We start from the raw sequence: 24,402 nt of genomic DNA, 5'->3' as shown, positions 1-24,402 counted from the left end.
GGATGGTATCTTTTGGCTTAAGGTAGAAGAAACTAGTGTTGGGAAAGACTGTAAATTGAAAATATGCTGAATTTTATCAACAAACATGTAGGAGATGTGGCATAATTAATAACCTACTGCAACTACTACTCCAAATATAAGAGCCCCTCTTCTTTTTGAGTAATATCCAAGAAAGGTGCCTGGTTTTCATTAATTTTTACTGTTTCAGAGTTAAAGCTGTTATAGGCAGCACTATACTCTCTACATTTGTACTGCAGCACAAGGTAAAGCCTGACATGATTAGCAACTTAACAGAAGAATCCTTAAAATGGGTACTGAGCATTTCCTCTGTTGTGTCTTGGTTTGTCTCTCAAAAATGTTCTACTTGGTGCTGAAAATATTTCTGCTTCCATTCATAAGCATTCTTCCAAAAATTTAGAAACTTCAGAATTGGAATATGATTTTAAGATTATGAACTATCACTTAAGACCTTAAGAGCTCTTAAGCAACCACAGAAGTAGGAATTTATAATTCATGAGCAAAGCAATTGCATGAAAAACTAAATGTTAAGGACATAGTAAAAATAAAGTGCCAAATTTCCTTGAATAATGTAGTTTCCAGAACGTTATTTTCCTGTAAGCTACTGCTAGATCTGACTATGTTACAGTCCAAATCAGAAAGTTTTAAACAGCATAAACTGTTCTTTCACAGCCTAAAAATATGACTGATAGGCACATTGAAACATGTTTGCTTTAAAAACAGGGAGCTCTGAAACTGCAAAAACCAGCATTGCTTCTCTGTGCAGAGATTGCTACAAGACACTGATTATAAAAAGTAGGAGATGCATGAAGTAACAATTGTGATTTACCAGACCTAAAATGCCTGTTTATGAAATCTCAATATGAATAGATGTCATGTATTTATATATGTGCAAAGAGGAAAAAGCAGTGAAGGAAGGAAGGAAGATGAAAACCTTGACTCTCAGCAAAGCTTCAGGGAAGATCTTTTTTTCCAGGTCATCAAATGATCTAATTACAGTATGTCCTTTCAGCTGTATCCCAACAGACTTTCAGTCATGACATTCTTCATTAAATAATCAGTTTTTAGTCTCCCCTCGCCCTCCATAACGATTTCAAGTCTTTCTCTTTTGTCTCCCTCCAAAATATAAGCAGCATGGTCAAAAACACCTGGTTTCTCTGGACATATATAATGTACTTTACTTCTTGAACAACTCAGAATCATTTGGAAGCATTAATGCATATCCTACCACTTCCAGAACTGATTGCAATACAAAAATCTACCCTTTTACCACAGCACAGTATCCCGATGTACTGGTACTCCAGCATTCAACATTCTAGCATTTAGCACTGCCCTTCATTATACTTATGCTGCTCTCCAATACCTCTGTTTCAGCTTCTGGCACAATTGAAGTCTTGTTTCATTATATTAATGTCTGTGTTAAGCAAGTGTTAATTACTCAGTATTCCTTAAGAGCAAAGTGAACAACTGTTAACATTATAAAAGCAAACTCACTATTTTTGCCATCCTTCTTCCCTATCTTGCTTAACATTACATGACTCATGAACCACCTATACAGCTCCCATCACCTACTTAATAAAGCAAATACGAAGAATTGTTGCAGTAAATTATAGCCAATGAAAACAATGAGGAGATTACAGATCAATGCAAAAAATCAAAGGGAAGAAGAGCAACCAAGCACAGAATTCTTCCCTCAAGAATACACATAAGGTGGTAAACCTCCACAGGAGAAGTCTCACAGAAATGTTTTAATCTGAACCTTTTGAGTAGCTGACTGTGGGAAGTGCTGCTCTGCCCTGTGGTGTTTATTAGTCACACACCCAGGCACAACATCACTCTCTTGCCTGCCTTCATCATGTATAGCATATTTTGTGTTCAAAACAGTTGTTGGAACTTTCTGAATGCTTGAATTTACTAGGAAAGCATGAAAAAATACTTAAACTTATAGACAACTATTGTCATTTTTTCACATATTTTCACATATACTGGAATAAGACCAATTTCTTATCAATGCCAAAACCAATTCAACTAGGACTGGTACTAAGCAAGTAACTCCCAAATGCTCATCATCTGGCCTTTTGTTTTACTGATAAAACTTATCAAACACTGCTTTTCTAAAGCTCTTAACTATACTTCAACCATTAATATTTTTCTCCATACAACGTCATCAAGGAAGACAATGTATCATAATGTCTTGGGAGCAAAAACAGACTACAATAATTCTTTTGCACTGGAATTTTAATGTTGAGTTTTACAAGAGCCTCTTTCCTTCCTCTTGTGTACCCAAAAGATAGCTAGCTCCACTGTTGCAAGTATTTATTAAAATTAGCTGTCCTTGTAAAAAAGGGTCAAGTTTTTCTCAGTCTACAGTATAGAATGGTTCATATATTCACTATACAATAACCAAAGTATGTGAACAGCTCAAGTTAACCCAACCTTTCCCAGGCACTTCCTGAGTAATTTATATAAGCTCAAAATAAAGTGTATGTGGAGTTGGGCTACTCAGAGACAATTGCTCAGACACATCAGGATGACATTAAGAAAGCCAAAGCTGTACTTGAAACTGGTAGTGAGGATAAAAACCACAGGGACCTCTGAAGGCTGGAATGACACCAAAAAGATGATTAAGAAAGGCAAGAGCAGCTACCCAATGGAAGGAAGACCTAGCAGTAAAAATGTATGGGGAAGGCTGATTTAGTCTATATCTCCATTGCCTCAGTCTTTCCTGATAAAGTCTGTTTTCAGCCCTCCTGGTTCTCTGCATTGCACGTTCATGAGGATGAAGGACTACATCAGGATTGAGAAAGGTAAAGTTTGAGACATCCAAGAGTAAACTAGATTACAGAATTCTTGAGTACAGAAGAATAACAGAGCTAGTCACTGTGGAAGCTACTTTGGGCATGTGAAATAAATGACTCAGAACATCCACTATGGTTGGAATTCTACCTCATCACTGCCTACAACAAAAAGACTGGTTGAGTGAGTGAGGGGAGAGCAGGATGTCATTTACCTTGACTTTAACAAAGCTGTGAACACGGGTCTCCATAACACCTCTGTGACCAAAGGGTGAGATTGACTGGACAGGTGGAATGCAAGGTGAGTGAATGCCATGTGAACTACCAGCATCAAAACACAGTGGCCACAGCCCTGATGATAGCAGGTGACCCCTTAGTGGCAGGGCTGCTCTAACTGCTGGCTCCAAGTGCCTGGCTGGAGCTACAAAGAACGCAGCACACAATTCTTCAGAGAGATGCCCAGTGGGAGACTGGGCACAACAGAGCCCAGATTGCAGTGAGTGCCACTCCAGCTCAACACACGGAAAATGTGCCTCACAGAAGGGTGGTCAAACACCAAATCTGTCTGCCTGGAAAGCAGTCTGAAAACATCACACTTGCAAATTGTTACTTCAGTTATATGTACTTAGCTCCAAATAATCTTCTGGTTTATGTGTGAGATTTTTCTGGAACAAATATCGTTTCAGCCCAGTGTAAGGTTACAGTGGGTATTTCTTGTGTCATAGAAAGTTGGTTGCATGGTTCATCACTTAAGACTTCAGGGCTGGCTTTTTCTTGTTGTTTTGGGTTTTATTTTTTAAAAATCACATTGCAGTATTTCTCATTCCATATCACTGACCTACTATTTTCTACTACTTTCTGCAAAACTGTTCATCTTTGATTCTACAATTTTTTCCTAACTAATCGGTTGTCTTTTCTCCCTTACTCTAAGTAGGATACACAATTCAAACAATTTCTTGTCTTGGAGTATTTTTTTTTCCTCTTTAAGGTCCATGCATAATTTATAACAACCACCATTAGCTATAATCACCTATAAGCTATCAGTTATTAGTCAGATTGCTAAAGGTTCCCTGTGCATGCAGTGGAGTACCAGTAACTATGGCACTTCCACATCATATCATACATCGTTTTGCAGTTAATGTCTTTTGATCACCTCCATATGGGAAATTTAACACATAAGTAGAAATTATTAATGATATCCATATAATATCTTTGAGAAGGAAAATCAGCTGTTGTCAGAGTGGGGAAATGCCACTATCATAAATTATATGGGAACAAGTGGAGTGGAAAATAAAAGTTGCACAGAAAACTGAAAGAGTATTACCACTACAATTTTCTGAACAACTCAGAGGAACAGGAAGAAGGAAGAAAGCAATTAAGCAGACTTTTCCTGTTTTCTAAGAAAAGTGAGAAAACAAAAAACCCTGTATTGCATTGAATCTGTTTGCTTCTTCTTGCAGCTGATTATCAAGGCCTTTGCTCCCAATCAGGAGCAGTAAGATGGTATGGGTACTAACTAGATATATCAAAGCAGAAATCAATGCTGTTCAAAGCTATAACTACTAATGGACATTCTCCCCGTAGCATCAGTGCATGAGACAAACTATTTGTGAAAGGGTCACTGTGTAACTTACAGCAAACTAAGGGCTAAAGACATACGTTCCATCCATTAGCACACCTTTTCATTTGACATGTGTAGCCAAAAAGCATTTCTTTCTCCTTCAAGACATCTCAAAGTGGATACAAGTTAAATACTTATGACTTTTTAATAGCTCCAAGAAGATAGCACTAAGTTCTCAGCACTAATTCACCGTTTGCTTTTCAGCTCCAATAACCTCACTAAAATGTAACTGTCCACTAAAACCAGCTGTGGGACAACTCCACTTATCTTCAGAGCCCAGCAAGCCTGGCCCTTTAGCCTCAACTGTCTTGGTTATAGAGATACTAAAATACACGAGCACCCTCTAATTTTTATTAAACTCACAGAAATACATAGTAGTTTCTCAGATTAAGAAACTGAAGCAGAAAGAATCCCTATTTCAAAGGGCTTAGGAGGAATCCTGCCAGATACAGAAAACTTCATTTATTCTGTCTTTCTATACTTGCTGAGCTACCAGACTACATATATATAGAGCTGAAGTCTGATCAAGCATTAATATAGTTTTAAAACACTAATATGCTTTCAAGGCATGAAGGGTGGAAATCTATGATAGTATGGTAATGTTGCCAAAAATAACTCTAGCTTGCAAAGCTGATGACAATAAAACCAAGGGAAGTATAAAATTATGAATCATCAACTGATTTTTTTTTTTAAGTAGAACTCTTTGAAGGAAATGCTTCCATGTAATTGAAGATCAAGTAAAAGTTTGACATCTGCAAAGATTACAAGGTTAGTTTATATTTACATATGTAAGAAAAAGCCCAGTAACAAGCCAAGTATCTCTCATCCTCCAATGTTTCCTATTCTTGTTAAAGTACTGTTGAAAAATGCAAGGGACAGCAATTTTAATTCTTAAAAATGCTTTATTCTACCCTCTAGAAAGGAACTATTTATCCTTGCATACTCAAGATCCTAAGGCAAACTCATGTAATACTCATTTGTAATCCATCTGTACTCCTGCTTTGCCCATAGCTTGTTTATTATCACCATGCAGATTTCAGCAAATAATGTAAAAAATTACTTGCCTAAGCAGACTTTTTTGTCAGCATAATGATCTTACCAACTCTTCTTAAGGCCTTCTGGCGACTCATGTTCTGAAGACACAAATTTATCCCAATTCATTGCCCACTCAGAAGAATGGCAACCACTGTTCAATGAATGAGCATCCCACCACCTGTTTTTGTGATTCCACCTCCAAAACTACTACAAAATTTACCTGTAATGCACTGTAACTTTCCCTGTTTGCTGTGACCAGATTTTTTACCATGTGCTATCATTGCCTTCTAATACCTTATGAAACTTATCAGGTGGCCAAGGGCAATCAGGATAATTCCTGAAACCTCTCCAGTAGTTTTTAGTGCCAGTAATCTGGCACAGTAATCATGCGCATGCACTTTACACTGAAAATCAACACCAAAGAAGAGCTGCAATGCTGATGCTGTACATAAAACTAGTACAGTAATTTCACGATTACAAGCTGCACCATTTTGACCAAAATTTTGCTCCCACATCAGAAATGCGGCTTACACTCAGGAGTAGCTAATATGTGAATAATTTTCTGACATTTCCAACCCCGGAAGTGCAAACTGAGCCAGTGCAAACTGCCAGGTCAAGCACCTGCCAGTAAAACCCGGCATTTACGCAATTGCTGCACATTGGTTACTCCGTTGCGCGGCGGGTGGAGCCTGGCTCCACAGGCAGCGCGGGGTGGGGAGGCAGGGGAGCTCCCTCCTTCAGGCATTGCAGCCCAGGGGAGGCAGGGGGCTCCCTCCTGCTGGCCCCGCAGCTTGGGGGGAAGGCGGGAGGGCTCCATGCTGTTATCCCCACGTCTCGGGGGGAGGTGGAGGGTTCCCGTCCCCGTGTGCCCCCACAGCCAGAGCGGGGGGTTCCATCCCTGCCTCCCACCACTGCTGCCGGTGCTGGTGGGCTCCGTGGCCCTCTGCCACCACGGGGCAGCGCCGGGCCAGGGCGAGCGAGCCCGGTGGCAGCGGCGGCCGGCCCTGAGTGGCCCTGCTGAGCAGCAGCACCGAGCTGGGCCACCCGGCTCCATCAGCAGACCCGAGCCCTCACGGTCCGAGCCGAGCCAGTAAACCCCACCATCCCGCGGTTCTGTTACTATTTGGCAACTTTGTTGCATGCGGGTCCTCGCTGCGAACGATAGAGTGGCTTATAATTGGGTGCAGCTTGTGTATGGACAAAGAACAAAATGTTTGCCAACACCCGGCAATGCGGCTTATAGTCAGTGCGGCTTGTAATCGTGAAATTACTGTAATTTTCATCACACAGCACAAAGTATTGGGAAGTCACTGGCTTTTCAAGGCTATGCTAATGGCAACACACTCCAACTTTAAGTGGCATCACTCATTTTGCTTAAGTACAGAAGGAAAAGACAGGTAGCTGTAATTTTTTCATCCTTCTCTTCCTCTGGTTAGAAATACATGTGCTATTTTATTGGGATTTACTGATACCAGTATCCAAACACCAAGTAGTCTATCCTCAAGCTTATTTTACAATCACCCAGAAATCTTAAATATTTTAAGAGTACTAGAATGAAACATCATTCCAAACACTTATCAGAGGCAACTCAATTAATGAACATACATTTCCCTACACCAAAATGTTGTACAGATAAACAGCAAACATAGCTTTGAAATGCCTGTATTCCTTTAGCAGGGAAACCATGCTCTTCTATTTGACAGGTAAGAATAGAAAGTTGCCATGCAGCAAACATTAATACACTTCCTAACATTGTATTTGATCACTTTTAATCCAGAAATACACTGGAAATACCTGCTTCTCTGAAGTTTTTCATATTGAGACTGCCCTTTGCACCCTCAAAACTTGAAACAACCATTCTTAGCCACTCTGACATTCTGAGAGTTTAAGACATGTCACTAGGTAATACAGAACATTTTCTGGGAATCCTCAGGATGGGCCTTTTTCATCCAGAATCAAACATTTTTTTCCAGAACAATTGCCATAAACTGGCAGGGCTTGTATGGGAGGGGGATAAGTGTTACTTACCAGTTATCCTCTTTGTTGAAGTCTTCATCTTCCTCCAGCCTACAACAGAGTCCTTATACTAATAGTTAGGGCTCCCACCTACCAGGAAGCAAAAGAATTGTCAGTCAAAGTCACCAGCCTGTGAACTTCTATCTCAGCCACATCTCCATATCATCAATATCTAAACTGCATATGAAAATCCAGAAAAACTTCATCACCAACCCATAACAAAGAAGAAAAAAGGAAATTAATTTCTTGATGCATTAGGAGGCTAGAGAGAAGCATTGGCTTGTTGATATCTTTTCTCCCCTGCCACATATTTCTCACACAGGAATCCCTGCGGAAGAAATCAGAGAGAAAAGAAAGACTGCTATAAACAGTTACCAGAGGCCAAATGCACACTTGAGGCATGCATCCAAAACTGTGCAATCTAAATACTAGGGGAACTGATGAAGCTTAATGGGGTGTAGCAAATTACACAGGAATAGAACTTATTGCGATTATGGACAGTTACTGGTTTTGCTATGGCAAGACATGTGCTAAAAGCAACAAAACTTCAACTGTCTGCAGTATTTAGCTGTATTGGCCACTGCCCTTTGAAAGGACTTATGCTCCTCTACTAATGCAATCTCCAGAGAATGATCACACAAAGATTATATGCATCACTCCCATATTAAACTATTCTGTCTACACGTGCAGCAGTAAACACTTTGCATTGTATACACACAACTTTTTTAAAAGGGTGGACAATGCTATACCTACCTATTCCATTTTTTATAATTTAGGAAAGTGTCTGCAAAATTGATCTAATCTTTGTACCGAGGGGGAAAAATTGTCAATTCTCAGAAGCCTTTGAAGAGGAGGAATATAAAATGTATTGACTAGTGCAAAACACTCTTTTTAGGAACTGTGTGAGCTAATTTGAGACAATTTACCTGTCTAAAATGAGGACACATGACAAAGTTGTCATAAGAGTTCATGCTTCTAACATGATTTTTACAACTATTACAACTGTTTTATCAAAAAAGGTGGCTTTTATTTTAAAGTGACAGGCATCTCAGCTGCCAGTTATTGGCATTATCACATTTGAAACTCAATCTTTGTGGAACTTAGAGGTATAAAAAGCTTAACTACAGACAAGAGGTTGATGTGATGATACATCAGATGATGAGAGAAAACAAGAATGAGATCATCTTTCTATTTGAGGTTCACCTTCCCCTGATGTTAACTTTCTTTACAATAAAGTTTCTCTAAAAGTTTTTAAAATTCCATCTTTTAGGAGCTGAGAATCAAAAGTAACACACTGATTCCACAAATGATACAGTTTTCAAGGACAGACAGGTTTTACTATCGTTTACAGAAAACACTAACGCAAAAGCCTCAAAAAATAGCTTTTTCTATTTTAGCTCTGTCCATCACATTACATGCAGTTATAAGCATCCAGGTACTACAGCTACCTAGGAAAGAGGGGTGAAATGAGAAACAAGAGTAAATGAGAAAAATTTTACTTGATAAAATAAATTAAGCCTCAGAAAACATCCTGCGTGTCAATAGAACACATCAATGAAGTTACATCTGTTAGAATTATTGACTTGAGACACTTGTCAAGTTCACTTCACTTAAAGTAAGCAGGGCTCAAACAACACACCAAGACCAAGATGAAAAAAGCTGAAGGAATGAAGTCTCTACTTTACAGACTGCCAAGGAGTATTCCTGGAGGGATACTCACAGGGATAGCTCAAAATGTTAAATGGAGAAGCAGGCCCATGGGGATCTCATGCAGTTCAACAAGAGCAAGTGCAAGGTGCTGCACCTGGGCTGGGGCACCCCTGGGGTCAGCACAGGCTGGGGATGAACAGATCAGAGCAGCCCTGTACAGAAGGGCTTGGGGCTGGTGGATGAGAGGCTGGACATGACCCAGCCATGGTCTCTCACAGCCCAGAAAGCTAAATGTGTCCTGGGTTGCATCCAAAAAAGAGTGGCCAGCAGGGCAAGGGAGGGGATTCTGCCCCTCTGCTCTGCTCTGGTGAGACCCACCTGCAGGGCTGCATCCAGATCTGGGGTCCCAGCACAGGAAGGACATAGACCTGTTAGAGTCCAGGGGAGGGACACAAAGCTGGTTAGAAGGATGGAACACCTCTGCTATAAAGGAAAGGCTGTGAGAATTTGGTTTGTTCAGTCTGGAAAAGAAGTGGGTTTGGGGTGACCTAATTGCAGCCTACCTGAAGGGTGTCTACAAGAAATGTGGAGAAGGACAAATTAGAAGGGAATGTAGCAACAGAACCAGGGGGAAGACCTTTAAATTGAGAGTAGATTTAGACTAGGTATTAGAAGGAAGGTCTTTACAGTGAGAGTGGTGGGGCATTTGAACAGGTTGCCCAGGGAAGTTGTGGATGTACCATCCCTGGAAGTGTTCACCAGCTTGGATGGTGGAAGGTATTCCTGCTCAGTGCAGGTGGGTTGGAACTAGATGATATTTAAGGTCCTTTTCAGCCCAAGTCATTTGGTGAATCTCTGATTCTATGAAGAGTTTGTAGTTTCCTTTCTCCACAAAAATAGAGATGGATGCTTACATCTGGGCCTCTATATTCTTCAGACAGTTCTTAAAAACCATCCAATCAAAATTATGGTAACACTTTCACCAGCAAAATGCAAGCAGAAAAACCACAGCAAAGGAAAGTTAGGAGTTATATTGAATGGGAAATTAAACAAGCATTAAGCTCATATGAGAACAGAAGGAACATAGAAGTGTACTCAATCTTCCTGACATTGAAACACATACACCACCCCTACAAAAATGCATATGGAATTAGCCAGGAAAACTGAGGAGGAGCTAAAGAGTCCCAGTTTGTTTGAAGTCAGAAGCTGAATACCTCCAAAACTTTAAAGCTTACCAGCAGGTTTTACAAAAAAAACCCCAAAAACAAAAGAAACAAAAAACCCCCAAAAACAAAACAAAAAAAACCCCAAAAAAAACCAACAAAAAAAACCACCCCCGAACAAACAAACAAACAAAAAAAGCCCCAAACCAAAAACATACAAACATACCCCACAGCACTGAAGATTTAACCCACACTATGGGATCAAAAATCTTGACCAAGCAGGTACTCTGCAAAGAAGTGCTCAAAACACCTTCAAACACCTAGCCAATGCTGCTAACATTGCTTTAAGTGTTACTCCCACTCACTGCCCATCAAAATAAAATTAATTACAATAACAGAAGGAACATTCCTACACACAGATCCATTGACCAAGAAAAACAAACTTGGAAGTGGGCAACTGCAGTTCTTCACCCTGACAGATTGTACCTTGCCACTACTCAGTATCCAACTCATCAAATGCTCTCTGAACACATTTATAAACCACCAGGCTCCCAAAAGCCCTTCAACAGGTATTTAACACTACAATGACTTTCCAGGATGGAAGTATCACTTCTGTTAGATGTCATGTTTCTGTCAAAATCAAAAGCAAAGAGAGCCCTTAAATTCCAAATCCACAGTTGACCTTTCTGCCCCAGAGAATTAATACTCTTCACTTTTCTCAATGGTATCTTCTGTACTTTTCCCTGTCAGTGATTCATCATCCAGTAAAACAATTTTGCTTAAGAGTGACACTCTTCCTCTCGCAGTGACAGGAGTTCTCAACTGCTCTCAAGCATCTTGCAGCCTTCTCAAGACTGCCTTATCCTCACCTAGCTACAGAACTAGGCTTCTATTTACTTACTGCCATCTTCACCTTCTCCCTTTACCGCTTCTCAAAACTGCACATAAGTTACACACACTCAGTTATCTTCTTCAGTTATGTTAACACTTCTTTTTTCACTTCCATTCCTCAACCTTCCTGTGCACCACACCTCATCCCCTCTTTGATACTCACACAGACCTTAAGCTGTCAACTTTGTCATCCATTTAGTCTCCTTCTTCTGTTTTTATATCTAAGTTACCTAATTCTTGGTCACACCACTGCCTGTTTTTCTTTAGTCAAAGTTCCCATCAATAGGCATCTCTCTACATTTCTTATTCTATCCCATTTCAGTTTTCAGTTCCTTTGGAGGTTAACAAAACCCACATACACACACTGTCACTTGTCTGGTACCACTTCACATCTTGAAGGTAGGCATTTCAGGACAAAATCAGTTCATAAGAACTTTTATGAAGCAGCATCTGTCTCTCAATATTCAAATAGATGGTTTCAAGTTTTCTGTCCCTTGAATTTTTCTGTCTCATAGCTAAAATTAACTTGGAGTGATGGAACCCCTTAGAGCCTTAAGCTCTAAAATATTACCTGGAGACAGCATGGCACTTACTTCATTTCAGTCTTTGTTGGAGTTATAACAGATGTTTCTATCAATGTTTAATAAAAAATTGTCACTGAAAGCCTGTTTGCATCTCAAGGTTCACTATTTACATCAGTAATTATAACATAGAAAAGCTTTACCAGGAATGACAGCACCAGAAAAGCAAAATGCTATTAAGAGTTTTCAACAGCTGTGCAGCAGAGGGGACAACTAACAAAAGCAAAAATACCTTCTGAAATACTAATGTAAGTTAAGTTTGTTAGATAAGCAAGCAGAGATTTGCTTAAAATATAATCTCTCAAGCCCTTAAGAGCCATGTTTGAAAACAATGAAAGGAAACAAGGATTTCAGCCCATACTAATGGAAAGTCTTCTACATGCAGCTCCCCGCCAAAAAAAGGAAAAAAATTCAAGTGCACAAAAGTTACAAGTCTCACTAGGATAAAATCATTAGTGGTCTAAGCGTAACTTCTCCAAAATTTTTCAGTCAATGGCAAACATCTAACACCTGAAGCTACTCAAAAGTATGCATCTGAAGGTGTCTGGTATTGACAGAATTAACTAATGAAAAATTTGGAACTTTGGGTGGGGGGTAAAGGAAAGGAGGGTTAGGAGGATCAATTCAGAGCAAACAAAACCCAAAGCATCTAAAACGCCTGTGTAAATTTTTCCAGGAAATTACCACAATGAAAGAAAGAAGTTACAAACATCTATTTTATTACTGAAGGGCTCTCTTGGGCTTACAAAACAAAACAAATGTTTAATGTAGAGCAGTAGTAGTGTATAAAGCAAACACAATGAGAATACAAGTTAAGGCTGGATAATTATGGTCAAATTTTAAAATTGCACTTCCAGCAAAATCAAGAACACAAATTATGCTGTATAAATCACTGACTTAAAACAATAGCACTTATCAGCTAATCAGTGACAAGAAATGACAGGGTGTTCACTCTGTCCCAACAAATTCCAACTAAATCTAGAAATCTGAGTTTGCATTTGCAGTAAGCCAAACATGTGGACAAGAGCAATTACAATTTAATCAGCTGACATTCACCTAGCTATTACCAGATCATATATCCCCCACATTTTAGAGGGACAAAGTAAATCTGATGTCAGAATGGTTTGAATGTAACAAACACTTAGCAAATAAGCAGCAAGACTTAAGTGCAGATCTAGGACACTTTCGTACATGCTTCCATGGATACTGCAGGAAGCAATTCCTCCCTCCACTAAAGAAGCAGTGTTTTAAGTATGTGGATAAGCAGAGCTGCTGTTGAGAAATATTCTTCCTGTGAAAGGAGCAGGAGAATATACTGTAAGGAAGAAAGCCAGTTAAGAGCAGTAGCAGGCTAGGGAAAGTAACTTTATATTGTATGAAAGAAATTGACAACTCGAGATCCAAGATGAGAGATGTATTAAAACCAGAACAAATAACTTCGCATCATTCGACTTGAAAAGCAAACATACATTTTCATCTAAACAGTAGTGCTATTGCAGGACTGCTAAAATTAATACTATAGACAATGTTTTTCCAATTCATTTAGTACACTTACCAGCATTTGCTGTATAGACAATTTCATTGATGAGTCAGTTGTACTTCCTCTCTAAAGTGCTTTGAAGGGAGCTCAAGTGCATCCTCTTCCTCAATCTTTGAAGTGTTTACCTGTACCACCAGTTTTGAAAGTAAAAGGCAACAGGCAGGCAATACAGAGACAGAAATGAGGCTGAGTACAATAGTATATTACTCCAAAAATATTTTAGTGTTGCTCTTGAAATCTTACAGGGACAGACAGTCCTTTTATTTTTTTTTAACTGAGACTTTAGGTACTATTTAAAAGACACTTTTAAAAATTAACACTTTAGAATTCAGTCAGCAATATATCAGTTGACAAGAATAAAAGAACAGATATTCTGAAATCATATACATTATATAGACAAATACATAAAGCAAACAGGATTCTTTTCAGTGAATAAAATCATAGGTCTGTTATAACAGAAAACAGTTAGAAAACTCCCAATATTAAATAAAACAGCATTAATAGTGGAAACTAAGAACTAATGGGAGCACATAGTAATAGAAATGTTATGAATGTAGAATTACAAAAAATAATTACATCTGTATAAACATGTCAGAGTAAAAAGAATTCCAACAGAAAATTTGAGATTCATTTAATATTTACATTAAATATTTTCTATTCCAAAGTGATTAGGAAAGCTAAAGGACTCTGCAGTCTGTCACAATTATTAAAGCTATTTCCAAAATACAAAAATAAATAAATCTTAAGGAAGAATGCTTCACACAAGAATTAAAAAGAACAGCAAGGAGTCAATTTTGAGTATGTGCATTTATGTTACTCCTCTTCAATTTAAAAGGACAAGCAGGCTGTGAAAGTATGAGCATGAGGTTGTGTCAGAGCTGAAGACTGCAACTAAGAAAATTTCCACCACACTTAAATGTTAGGAAGCTCTCCCAGCACTTGGCTTTCATGTTGTATGTATGCTGACCTAGGAAAAGTAACCTGCTTCTTATATAACCCGGACTTTAAAAAAAAAAAAAGGCAACTTCTTTATTTTCTTAATCGAATCTAACTGGTACACAGGCAAGCTGCATAATACTAGAGAATCTAAACATGACTATGCAAGAACAAAATACTGAAAATTAATGCAGTTTAGATTATATCTCGTCTCTATAGGGAAGACATTGAAAGGAAAAGGTAGTGGTTGCCAGTTCTACCTTTTCCAACTACTGGGCTTTTTTTCATTTTGGAATGTTTCAGGATGTTTTTTTTATTGTTTTAGGAGTTTAAGTTAAATAGAATTTTTTAAATTCTCGTTACTAACATCTAAAAACACACTTAAGATTTTTTTCCCTTGACCTTGAAAGCTTAGAAATGAAAGTATTATGAACAGTAATAAAAACTTATCCTGTACTTCCACATGCAATTAGCAAGGAGCAATTTTAGCTACCATTGAAGTGGGAACACTTCCTAGTTTCTAGGGAATACAGTACAGAACAAAGCAGATGTCTTGACTAGAAGAGAAAGGATTTTATCATCAGGAACAATGAACTTCTCCCTAAAATGCTAATCCTGAAGGTAAATTAAGTGATATGCAAGAATATAAAGCTCCCTCGACTAGCTGAGAAAAAGTCACCACAAATGTTAGCATGTAAAAAGGAAAGTGACTGTGGTTAGGAAACTGTGAGAGCAAAATGAGCAAGAAAAGTAGGAAAGAGTCAGTTACCATCATGTTTGTTGGTTTAATAAGAGGAAGTTTCCATTTCAAGCTAACTACAATGTAACACAGATTATAACAAGTCATATTTGCTACATCAGAAGTTTCAGTAGTGAAAACTACAGTGCATCAATACTGAAATTTCCAGTGAACACTTGCTCATGATTCAGCACCTGTTTTCCAAGCAAAAAGGATGGAAATATAGCAAGACAAGTTCAGTGTCCTCCGCAGAGATGTTTCAAATGGATCAGAAACCAAAAATATCTCATTACTGTCTAGAAAGTGAGTCAGGAGCAGTTTTTAATGTTTATGTCTCCTCTCCAGTTTTTAAATTCTTCTCCATTACTATTTTCTTAATGTCCAATGCTTCCCTCTGTTTAACTGCTATTTCAAGTTCTATAGATTAAGAAACAAAAACTGAAATGCATTTGAATTCCTATGTGGTCAAGACCTGCAGTGGGGGCAGGCAAGTTGACTCAGACAATGGTCACCATTCCTTCCAGTGCTGCACAATGTTCACTGTGGAACAGTAAGAATTTTAAATATCTAGATAGTATCCTCTTATACCACAGACAGTGGAAGTCTCAATCACATCATTATTTTTGGACATTAAGAACCACAAACCATTGATGAACTTCTAAACAAGAGAGAGAAAGTTGTATGACCTGACTGTACCTGAGAGATACTTAATGTTTTCCACAGATCAAACATCCTTTTGCTAAGTCTTGATGGGGAAGTGAAGGCAATGACCACTTATTGCACTTGAAAGAAGGTAGTTCTACCATAATCTTCTGGAAAGGAGGTCAGCACCTTCACACACTCGAGAAGAGCGCCTCAAAACATTTGGGAGGCATGGCTCTTGCTCAGCTCATTTGTTCTTGCAGAGTTCTTTGGATCAGCTGCAGCATCACTGCTGCAGAGTGAGATGAGTGACAGCCTCCATCAGTTTCTGCAGATGCTCGGTGCCAGTAACTGCAGTCTGCAATTGTTGTCCCACCCTGTCCAAACAGGACCACACAAACAAGAGCCACAGAACACCTCTTGAGCACTCTGTGCTCCCCTTGGATGCAGTGTCAGACTCAAAAAGTCATGCTGAGAAACACAAGAGCTGTGCTCCAAGTTATGGCAATTTGGCATGTGCAGCATTAGCAATAAATGGCTAAATACACAGCACTAATTCTTACAATTGCCTCTTCAAAAACTAACTGAAAGTGATGCTGGGTTTGATGGGGTGGTTTTATTCCAAAAAAACTCCCTTTTAAGGGACTTACCTTTTCCAGTGCCAACGAATCCACAGGCTCAAGACTGATAGAAGCCAGGGACTGCAGAGCTGATAGACTTAATCCACCTGCTAAAAAGGATCATGCTGGAGCTGGTAAGAACCACTGGCTGCACAGTCCAAAGCTAATTCACTTAACACAGTGTGACATCTCTAGAGAATCTTACTGCCTAGCTTCTTGGCCAGGCAGAGTCACAGAAGTCCTCTGAAACCAGCAGCCCAAGGTCCCTAAGGGGCACAAGACACACCAGACCATTGCATCACTCCCCAGACACACTCTTATAAAGAAGCAGAAAAAGAATATCCCACATCAAGCTACCCTGGAGAATTAAATCATTTGCATCCCAGTTAGCAATTACATCTACCATGAAATGGAAAAAAAACCTGTGAGGACGAAATTAAATTTCTTCATGCAGAAGTCAGCAGAAAATTCATTTGAACCACAGCCACTATCTGGACATTCAAACAAGCATTGCCAGTCTTCTCTGCATCTTGTTTCAAGAAGACTAAAAGGATCATCATCATTTCAGGAATTTCTAAATTAAGCTCACTGCACTCATACAGCCTCAGTATGACCCTATATATCAGGACAAAAGAGTGTTTTAAAGTCAAGCCTCTTTTTGAGAGTCATGCAATCTCACAGGTAGTTATCACACAGTGTTCCACATATTTCAAAATAAGGTCTAACCCAAGGTTGATGAGTTACACAAGATATTTTCCCTTATGGTAGATTTCCAGTTCTTTTCTCTTTAAACAAACACCCACCAAGACCTCTGCCACAAAGGAGAACATCTCCACAGTAGTAGTCATTGGCTCATCAACAGGACAGAAATACACCATTATCTCTAATAGTGCTGTTCTTAATGCATACTCCACACCTATCTTTGGAATTGTAGTATTTTTGGTGTCTCCATATGCCTACTACATTTCCTTTCAGTAACCCCCCTCACCAGCAGCACCCTCTTCACCTCCTCAGTTCTGCCAAAGCTGCTTAAGGAGTTTGTTTTCTCTCTACCTCACTGCAATAGCTTCATCAGGAATCGCCACCATTTCCAAACAATCAACTAAATTGGGATATTACATCCAGACAACTGCTGATCTGCTCAGTACAAACTTGCTTTCATCATCAATTTAGTCTGCTAGGGTTATACTGTCTCAAATTACAGTAGCAAGATTCACCAGGCATTACAGAGATTTTGTGTGCTGGAGTTCTCAAGTTGCAATGATCCAACCATCAGCTATTTTCAAGACATCACAGGAAAACACAGAGTTAAAAAATTTCCTTTTTGAAAGGAAGATTGCTTTCTATGCACAATTTTAAAAGTTCTAATAACAACCAACCTCAAACTTTGAAGAAATACCATCTTTCCTACTGTATGATGTAGGAAAACAATAACTTGAGTATAACTTCGAACTGAAGACATATTATACATTAATATCCCTGGTTGTTACACCACAAATAAAGCCTGTTGAATGATTTCCACGGCACTGGTTTGTAGGTAGAAATTATATAGAACTAATGACATCAACAGGATACAAAAGAAACTATAGCATAATTCTCAACACCAAGATGCTTCAGGCATTTCTATCAGCATAGTGTATTTTAAAAAAATATTTAAATTTTTGGTATTTGGGGTTGTTATTTCAATTTACCTTTCTATGATAAAGAGACTGAGAGTCAAAGTAGCACTTTCCTGAAAACTACTTTTTTTTGGGGCTGCATTTCTTTCTTTCACAGTACATCCTTCAACACTTCCATACACATTTCACAAAGATGCTTCAAGCAAACACTAGTAGTTTTAAAAGGAACTGTAGAGACAAACAAGCTTCGGAAATATGTGCCAATAAAGAGATTTTCAAAAAAGGCCATGTTACCTGCATCTGAAATCCCAAAATTTCGTCCTTAAAAAGATCTCCCAAAAAACCACCCCAACCCACCTTGTCCAGGTTAGAATGAGAGCTACATCTAGCACCACTAAGAGCACAAGTTCACAAACATCCCTATCACATCCCCAGAGTGATACTGCAGATCTGGGTTGCAACAGCACTAGCATTTCTTATTCAGCTGTTCAGAGCAGATCCACAGAGGGTGAAGAAAGGAATGAGACATACGTGAAGTGTGGGCATGCCCAGAAAGATCATCAGAAGCAAGAAATAATTTGATGTAGGGTAGCTGGAGAAGAGACAGAAGGAGGCACAGTAGATGTACTAAAAAGGTAAGGACTGTGTAAGCTGATTGGAGCACTGAAAGAAAACTGAGGTGAGAAAAGCAATTTGCTTCCAAACTTCTATTTGATTTTACTGAGAAACAAAACACTTGTACAATTCCTCCAAGACACTACATTCAAAAGGTGATTTTCATTCGTGTGATTATTCCAGAAGAGTAAAATAAAGTCATAAACTAGCCAATCTTTACCCAACATATGGAGTAAGTTGTATACAAAATGCAAAGTAGGTATCACATTGTGTTAATTCTAATTAACAGATTACTTAGAGATTAAAGGTAGGTTCTAATACCTTTTGAAAATCCTAATCAAGTTGCTTTGAAATCTGACATTCAGTTTTATTACTCCAATTGGAAATATCTACATAATACTCCTAATATCCAGCACCAAAAGAAATAGACCCATACTGCTTTTGGATTTGTCAATCAGCATACATCAGATACATTATTAAGCATGCACTCACAGACACCTCCATTAAAAGAGATGGCATATTTATGAGTGGATCATGAGGACATGGAGCTCTCCTGCCTAGTAGCACTGTACCCCCTAATGCAGGCTGAGGGCTGTATCCCAGTCAACACAACATGTAAACACATAATTGCAGAATTTATCTTGTCCCCAAAACCCGTAACTACATAGTCCTCTACTATTAAATAGAGGCAGGCAATGACCCTATTTCTTGGTCTGTTTCAGCCACAACCCCAGCTGCTCTATAAGTCAAAACATCAATAAAATAAAGCTAAAATGGTGATCTCCCACAATGAATGGATGACAAGCACATTGCAATCAAAGACCAGCACTAGGAGAAGACCTTATTGAAAAGAATCATTAACAGGTATTCTTCAAGACACATTTGTTTCCCAACTGATAACTACTCAGCTACAAGGGTCTCACCAACAGAAATGAGTCACTCCAAAACACTGAGCTTCCAACACCCTAAAAGTGACACCTTCTACCACGGGTTAAACCATTCACCATCTCCATATTCCTGCCACTGTATTATTCACAAAGCATTCCTCTTAAATGCCACTGTCTTCTCCTCATTTGTATCTATTAACAACAGAATCAAGAAAAAGGGAAAGTTGTGTTGATGTCTAAGTGCAACAAAATGTAAGAAACTGCTTTGAGTAGCAGGCTTTTCACAAGGGGTAGCAGTCTGAACAAGTAAGGATAAGTGTGCTGCAAGCCTTCCATGTTTCCCACAACAGTAGCCAATATGAGTCCAATTAGGACAGCACATAAACATCCCTACTGATGTATTTTCTCATTGCACAATAGCTGAAAAGCATTTTCAATATACTCAGATGAAAAATCAAGGCACAGAAAGAAATCCACAAAATAGATGCAGGGGTTCTGCCATCTAGTGGCATCTAGAGTTTCAAATTACTGTACCTACCATATTATTATTACTTTTTCTTTATTTTTACTGGAAGCATTTGGCAGCAGAGAACAGAATAGAGAACACATAGTTTCACTAGCACTGAAATTACTAAGCTTGGTTTCCTGCAGCTTCATTTCAGAACTGCATTCTGTAGCACTCAAGATGATGAGAGTTTCAATTGAAGCTTTTCCACTTGTTCAAATAGTAATAGTATACTTCCCTTCATCAGTCCTCCAGCTCCCACAGATTCTCTGCTGCCTCATACTGAAGTGGATTTCCTGCTGCATAGTCTCACAGTCACCTGCCCATATTCAGTACTTGCAGAATGGTAATATCTTTGAAGTCCTTACCCATTCCTTAAAATTGTTCAAATTTCGTGAATCTCAAAAGTAATCATGAGCAGGAAATAGGAAAAGCAGAAACTGTGAGACAAAAGCAGTAGAATGAGATAAGCCTCATTTCTTCACAACACCATCTGAATCACAGTTTGTCAATAAAGAATCTTTGTTGGCCCCAAGTTAAGGGATTCCCCTCCCCAGATGAACATGGACACACAGCTTGTAATGTCAAGGCAACAGGGAGAAGGGACTCAGAAGAGCATAGAAACATGAACTCCTTAGGGCAAGAGGCAGCAGAAATTCCCCTTTTCACCAGGCCATAAACTCAAAAGCCCCCTTTTCCACTTGGGATTCAAAGCCAGAAGCATGTTAATGCCTATACCAGGTCAATTTTTGTTTACACAAAACACGGATGAAAAAAGAAGTATCAATTCATTCAACTTAGTCAGGATGGGCCAAAACCACTGGACTACAAGGCACAGGGCAGCTTGCTGGTTTTTTATTTATTTAAAAATAATTTAAAAAAAAATCATTGAAGGCATATTCAGAGAACACACCTCACACAGATGTAGCCAGATAACAAGCAATTCTTTTAACTTAAGACAGATATCCTTCCTCTGTAAGAAAATTGACAAAGAAATTGAAAGTGATGCCATATTCTTATTAGGCTATACCTCAGACTTACTTTAGGTTTCAGCTCCCATTTGCCAGCTTTTGTAACCCTGGAACGTGATGAGGACTTTTGGTCTGTATCTACTACATATACCTTAGTAAATAACAGATAGGTTGAGGCATTTTAGCTTCAGTCCAGGAAAAACAAACCGACCAACCTCAAAGAGCAACAAAAACTCCCACCAAGGAAAGAAAACAAGCCACCATACTACAAAATAAAAAGGACAAAAAACCCAAACCAGAAAACATGAGCAAAATCACAAACATGGTACAGTCGTCCTATCCTTTTGACAAGTTTCCTTTGCCTTCTCAAGTTTTTCCTCCAATTCCACAGCAATCCTTGCACTCCCCAGAAAGTTCCTTGACTATATGTAGCCTATGACAATTTTGCCCATAAGAGGCGAGGAAGAAGAAGGATGAGAAAAACAAACAAAAACCACAAAAAAAAAAAACAACAAAAAACCAAAAAACCCAACAAACAAAAAACCCCCAAGCAAACAAAAAGAGAAGATCTGCCACAAGGGGTTCACAGGTGAGCCAATCGTGAAGACCTAGCAATGATACACAGATTTCCAAGGCGCTCTTTTAAGAGAAAATAAGATTTCAGTAAGTTTTATTTCTTGCACCATATTCCACAGATCTGAATTTCAGTTAAGTAAAATATCAAGCAAATGAGAACTAACAGTGATGGAAAGAGGTGCACAAATGATTTGATGTGAAACCATGTTTGATCACACAGTGATGAGTTTTGTGGACTGCAGCTGTAAAGACAGACTAGATTTCTGCTAGATGGCAAAGTAATCTTTCCCTTGTCAATGAGTTAGTAGCTTTTACAGCAGTAGTCCCTAGGATTGAGAAGAAAAACAGATTATTGCATGAACAAGTGCACTGGCAAATCAATGCTTCACAAATGCAGGACTCTGAGTAAACTCAGTGTCACACAGCCACTTCTGTCTGCAGCCTCCTGAACCAAACCAATGGGGGCTTACAGGAAGTGCAGGGCTTTCTTACAATGGGCACTCAGGTTCTGCTCTGCATGTAGGACAGCTACTCATCATTGGCATTTTAGAGCATCATTCAAAAGAAGTCAGGGATGTGTTATTGTGAAGTTACAGCTTCATCTCAGTTTTCAGGTTTCACTTAATCCCACCTCACATTAGTACTGAACAGATCTGTTGAAACTCTTCTGCAGTGTAAGGACCTGCAGAACACAGTAGAAAAGTAGAGTTCCTTATGCAGGACAATCCACATAAGGGATTGATAACTAGGTTAGCCAGAGTCCTTATTTAACCTCATTACAATAAACAGTTTGCTCAGACAATGGCAAAGGAGAGAGTAAATTGTTTTTAGGCACTACCAATGTGTACCATCCTTCTATATGATGCTAGCTCCTACAGGCGTGGTTTAGGAATCTCAGTAACAGCCCACAAAGTTCTGAAAAAGACTAAGCAAACACACACCTAGAAAACAAAAATCTTGCTAAAGTTCAAATAACTTGATATAGTAATGAAAAGTTCTAAAACAGCACATTTTACATGTTGAAAATGGCAATATCTTCCTCTTCTCCTCATTTTCTATCATGCCTCAGACTCAGTCATTAGGTGTTACGTATATCATGTTTTGTAAGAGATTCAGACCTATCAGTGAGCCATTCAAATCACAGGTTTTTTTGTAAGGGCTGTGCTACCCAGGTACAGCCCTTGAGCCAGAATCCAAATCCCATCCACCCTCAGTTACCTGTATGCTCTCCTAAATAGCCACTGTCCTGGAACACTCAGTTTCTTACCTAACACATCTAAGGTCACACAACAAACAGCATTAGCATGTTGATCCATTAAGCATTTTAACTCTCCAATGCTAGGAGGAGATATCATGGAAAAAAAAAGATTAGTATTTCTTCCTCTTTTCATTCTCCCCTCCTCCACACACACACTCTGCACTTTGATCTTGCTTGGCTCACTTGGAGTTTGCAGTTTCTAGTAAAGCTGGGATGAGGAGTCCTGCCTTACTCTGTTCTTCTTACTCATGACTTGGCAGCTGTCAGCATCTTGTTCAGGGGCAGACCCAGTTCAAGGAGACTGACAGGATTTAACTCCCAATAGCTCTTCAGCTGTAGCAGATGAGCTCCAGGCTCAAGGTGTTTGTCCTTCTACCCAATATTCCTACATGGTTTTGTTGCAGGACATTCAGAGCCCCAGCAGAAGGTATCTAGTTATTGCAAGCTGGAAGCTAAGAGCAGTGGCATGCACCATGGTAAGGACTAGATGCTCAGACTGATGTCACAGACTGAAGTAAACACCTCTTCAACTGCTATGGCAGTATGAAGTACAAGACTTCTGAAAAGCAACAGCATCGAGACTGTTATTTTAGTTTTCTGTCACATGTGATCTATCCAGGTAAAGAATATCCACACTGCCTACAAACTATAGCATCACAGTAATTAGAAAATTTTGTTTAACAGACTTTACATGTTGTTTTCTGTCCATCATTGTAGTATGGTATATTAGTCACAAGTTTATTAAACTATTTTGGGTGTTTGAAGTGGTTCTCTTCAGAAACATCCAGACTAACTTCTTAAAAAATATATTATTTTTACTCAAGCTGTGAAATCTTGATGCCAGTATTCTATCCCGACTTCTATACATGAACAAGAGTTTAGGAATTTGTGTTCAAAATTCCCAGAAAGCAATAAATACAAATTACAGAAACACCCAAAGCAGAACGATGAAACATGTTGTTTTTGGCATTACTTTGTTCCCTATTTACGTCTACAAGAAGCCTGACATGACAACTGCAAAGAAAGACCTCAGATGTACCCATATAAGTGTGCCAAAAGGGCTGGAAGTCCCAGCTCACATGATGAGAATGTCAAGCATTTCCTCTGCTGCTGTGTATGACTGCACCTCCTAACCAGGGGTCAAAAGCAGATTTGAGTTTCCAGTTTGGGGCTTGGGGGGTTTTTTATACTTATTTTAAATCAAAAGAGTGTTTTCTTTGTGTTTCTAAAGTTATATGCTAGTGCCAAAAATGTTCAACATTTAGCATTATTAGTACAGTCATTTATAGGGGCTGTAATTTTGGCATATGTATCTGACAAGTAATTTAAATTCTAGCACCTTAAATCATGTAGATTGATTTGTTACTATGACAACAATTTTTACATGTTTAAAACATACAAAAGTACCATATTTTCTGTTCCATACTTAAGCCAAGAGTCATTGAAAGCTTCACCTCTCCTAGACAAAGGCAGAGCTGATTCTAGACAAGATATGTAAGTTACTCGTTGAATGAAGAAGGAAGTTTTCATGAACTTGAACAGCTTTAATTTTGAAAACACTTTGAGCACAAACAATTGAGGGAATCTAGAACAACAGGGAAGAGAATATGAATGCAGGAATTCAGGAATGGGTAGAGCTCTTATCATCATTAACGCTAAGAAAGTACTCGAATTGCTCCCTCAAAAGAAAATTCAACCAACCTCAAGGTCTGGCCTGGCATTTA

At 38.9% G+C, this 24,402-nt stretch overlaps 1 protein-coding gene across 2 annotated transcripts in view; it reads right to left on the bottom strand.

The window, feature by feature from the left end:
* The window catches only part of CRIM1 (cysteine rich transmembrane BMP regulator 1), a 178,812-nt gene that overhangs the window by 132,447 nt on the left and 21,963 nt on the right, over positions 1-24,402 (bottom strand). The window contains exons 1-2 of one of the 2 annotated variants that reach the window (XM_033054764.2): positions 13,326-13,473; positions 7,498-7,575 (exon numbers count right to left, since the gene is read on the bottom strand). The exons of the other annotated variant lie outside the window; for it this stretch is intronic. Of the exons in view, the coding sequence (XP_032910655.1) occupies positions 7,498-7,525 (28 nt within the window). The 5' untranslated portion in view covers positions 7,526-7,575; positions 13,326-13,473. Of the gene's footprint in view, positions 1-7,497; positions 7,576-13,325; positions 13,474-24,402 lie in introns of those variants that run through there. 2 annotated transcript variants of the gene reach the window in all.

The sequence above is a fragment of the Catharus ustulatus genome, chromosome 3, assembly GCF_009819885.2.
Source record: "Catharus ustulatus isolate bCatUst1 chromosome 3, bCatUst1.pri.v2, whole genome shotgun sequence".
NCBI lineage: Eukaryota > Metazoa > Chordata > Aves > Passeriformes > Turdidae > Catharus > Catharus ustulatus.
The sequence above is the reverse complement of the archived record's forward strand: the minus strand, read 5'-3'. Positions and strand labels throughout refer to the sequence as shown.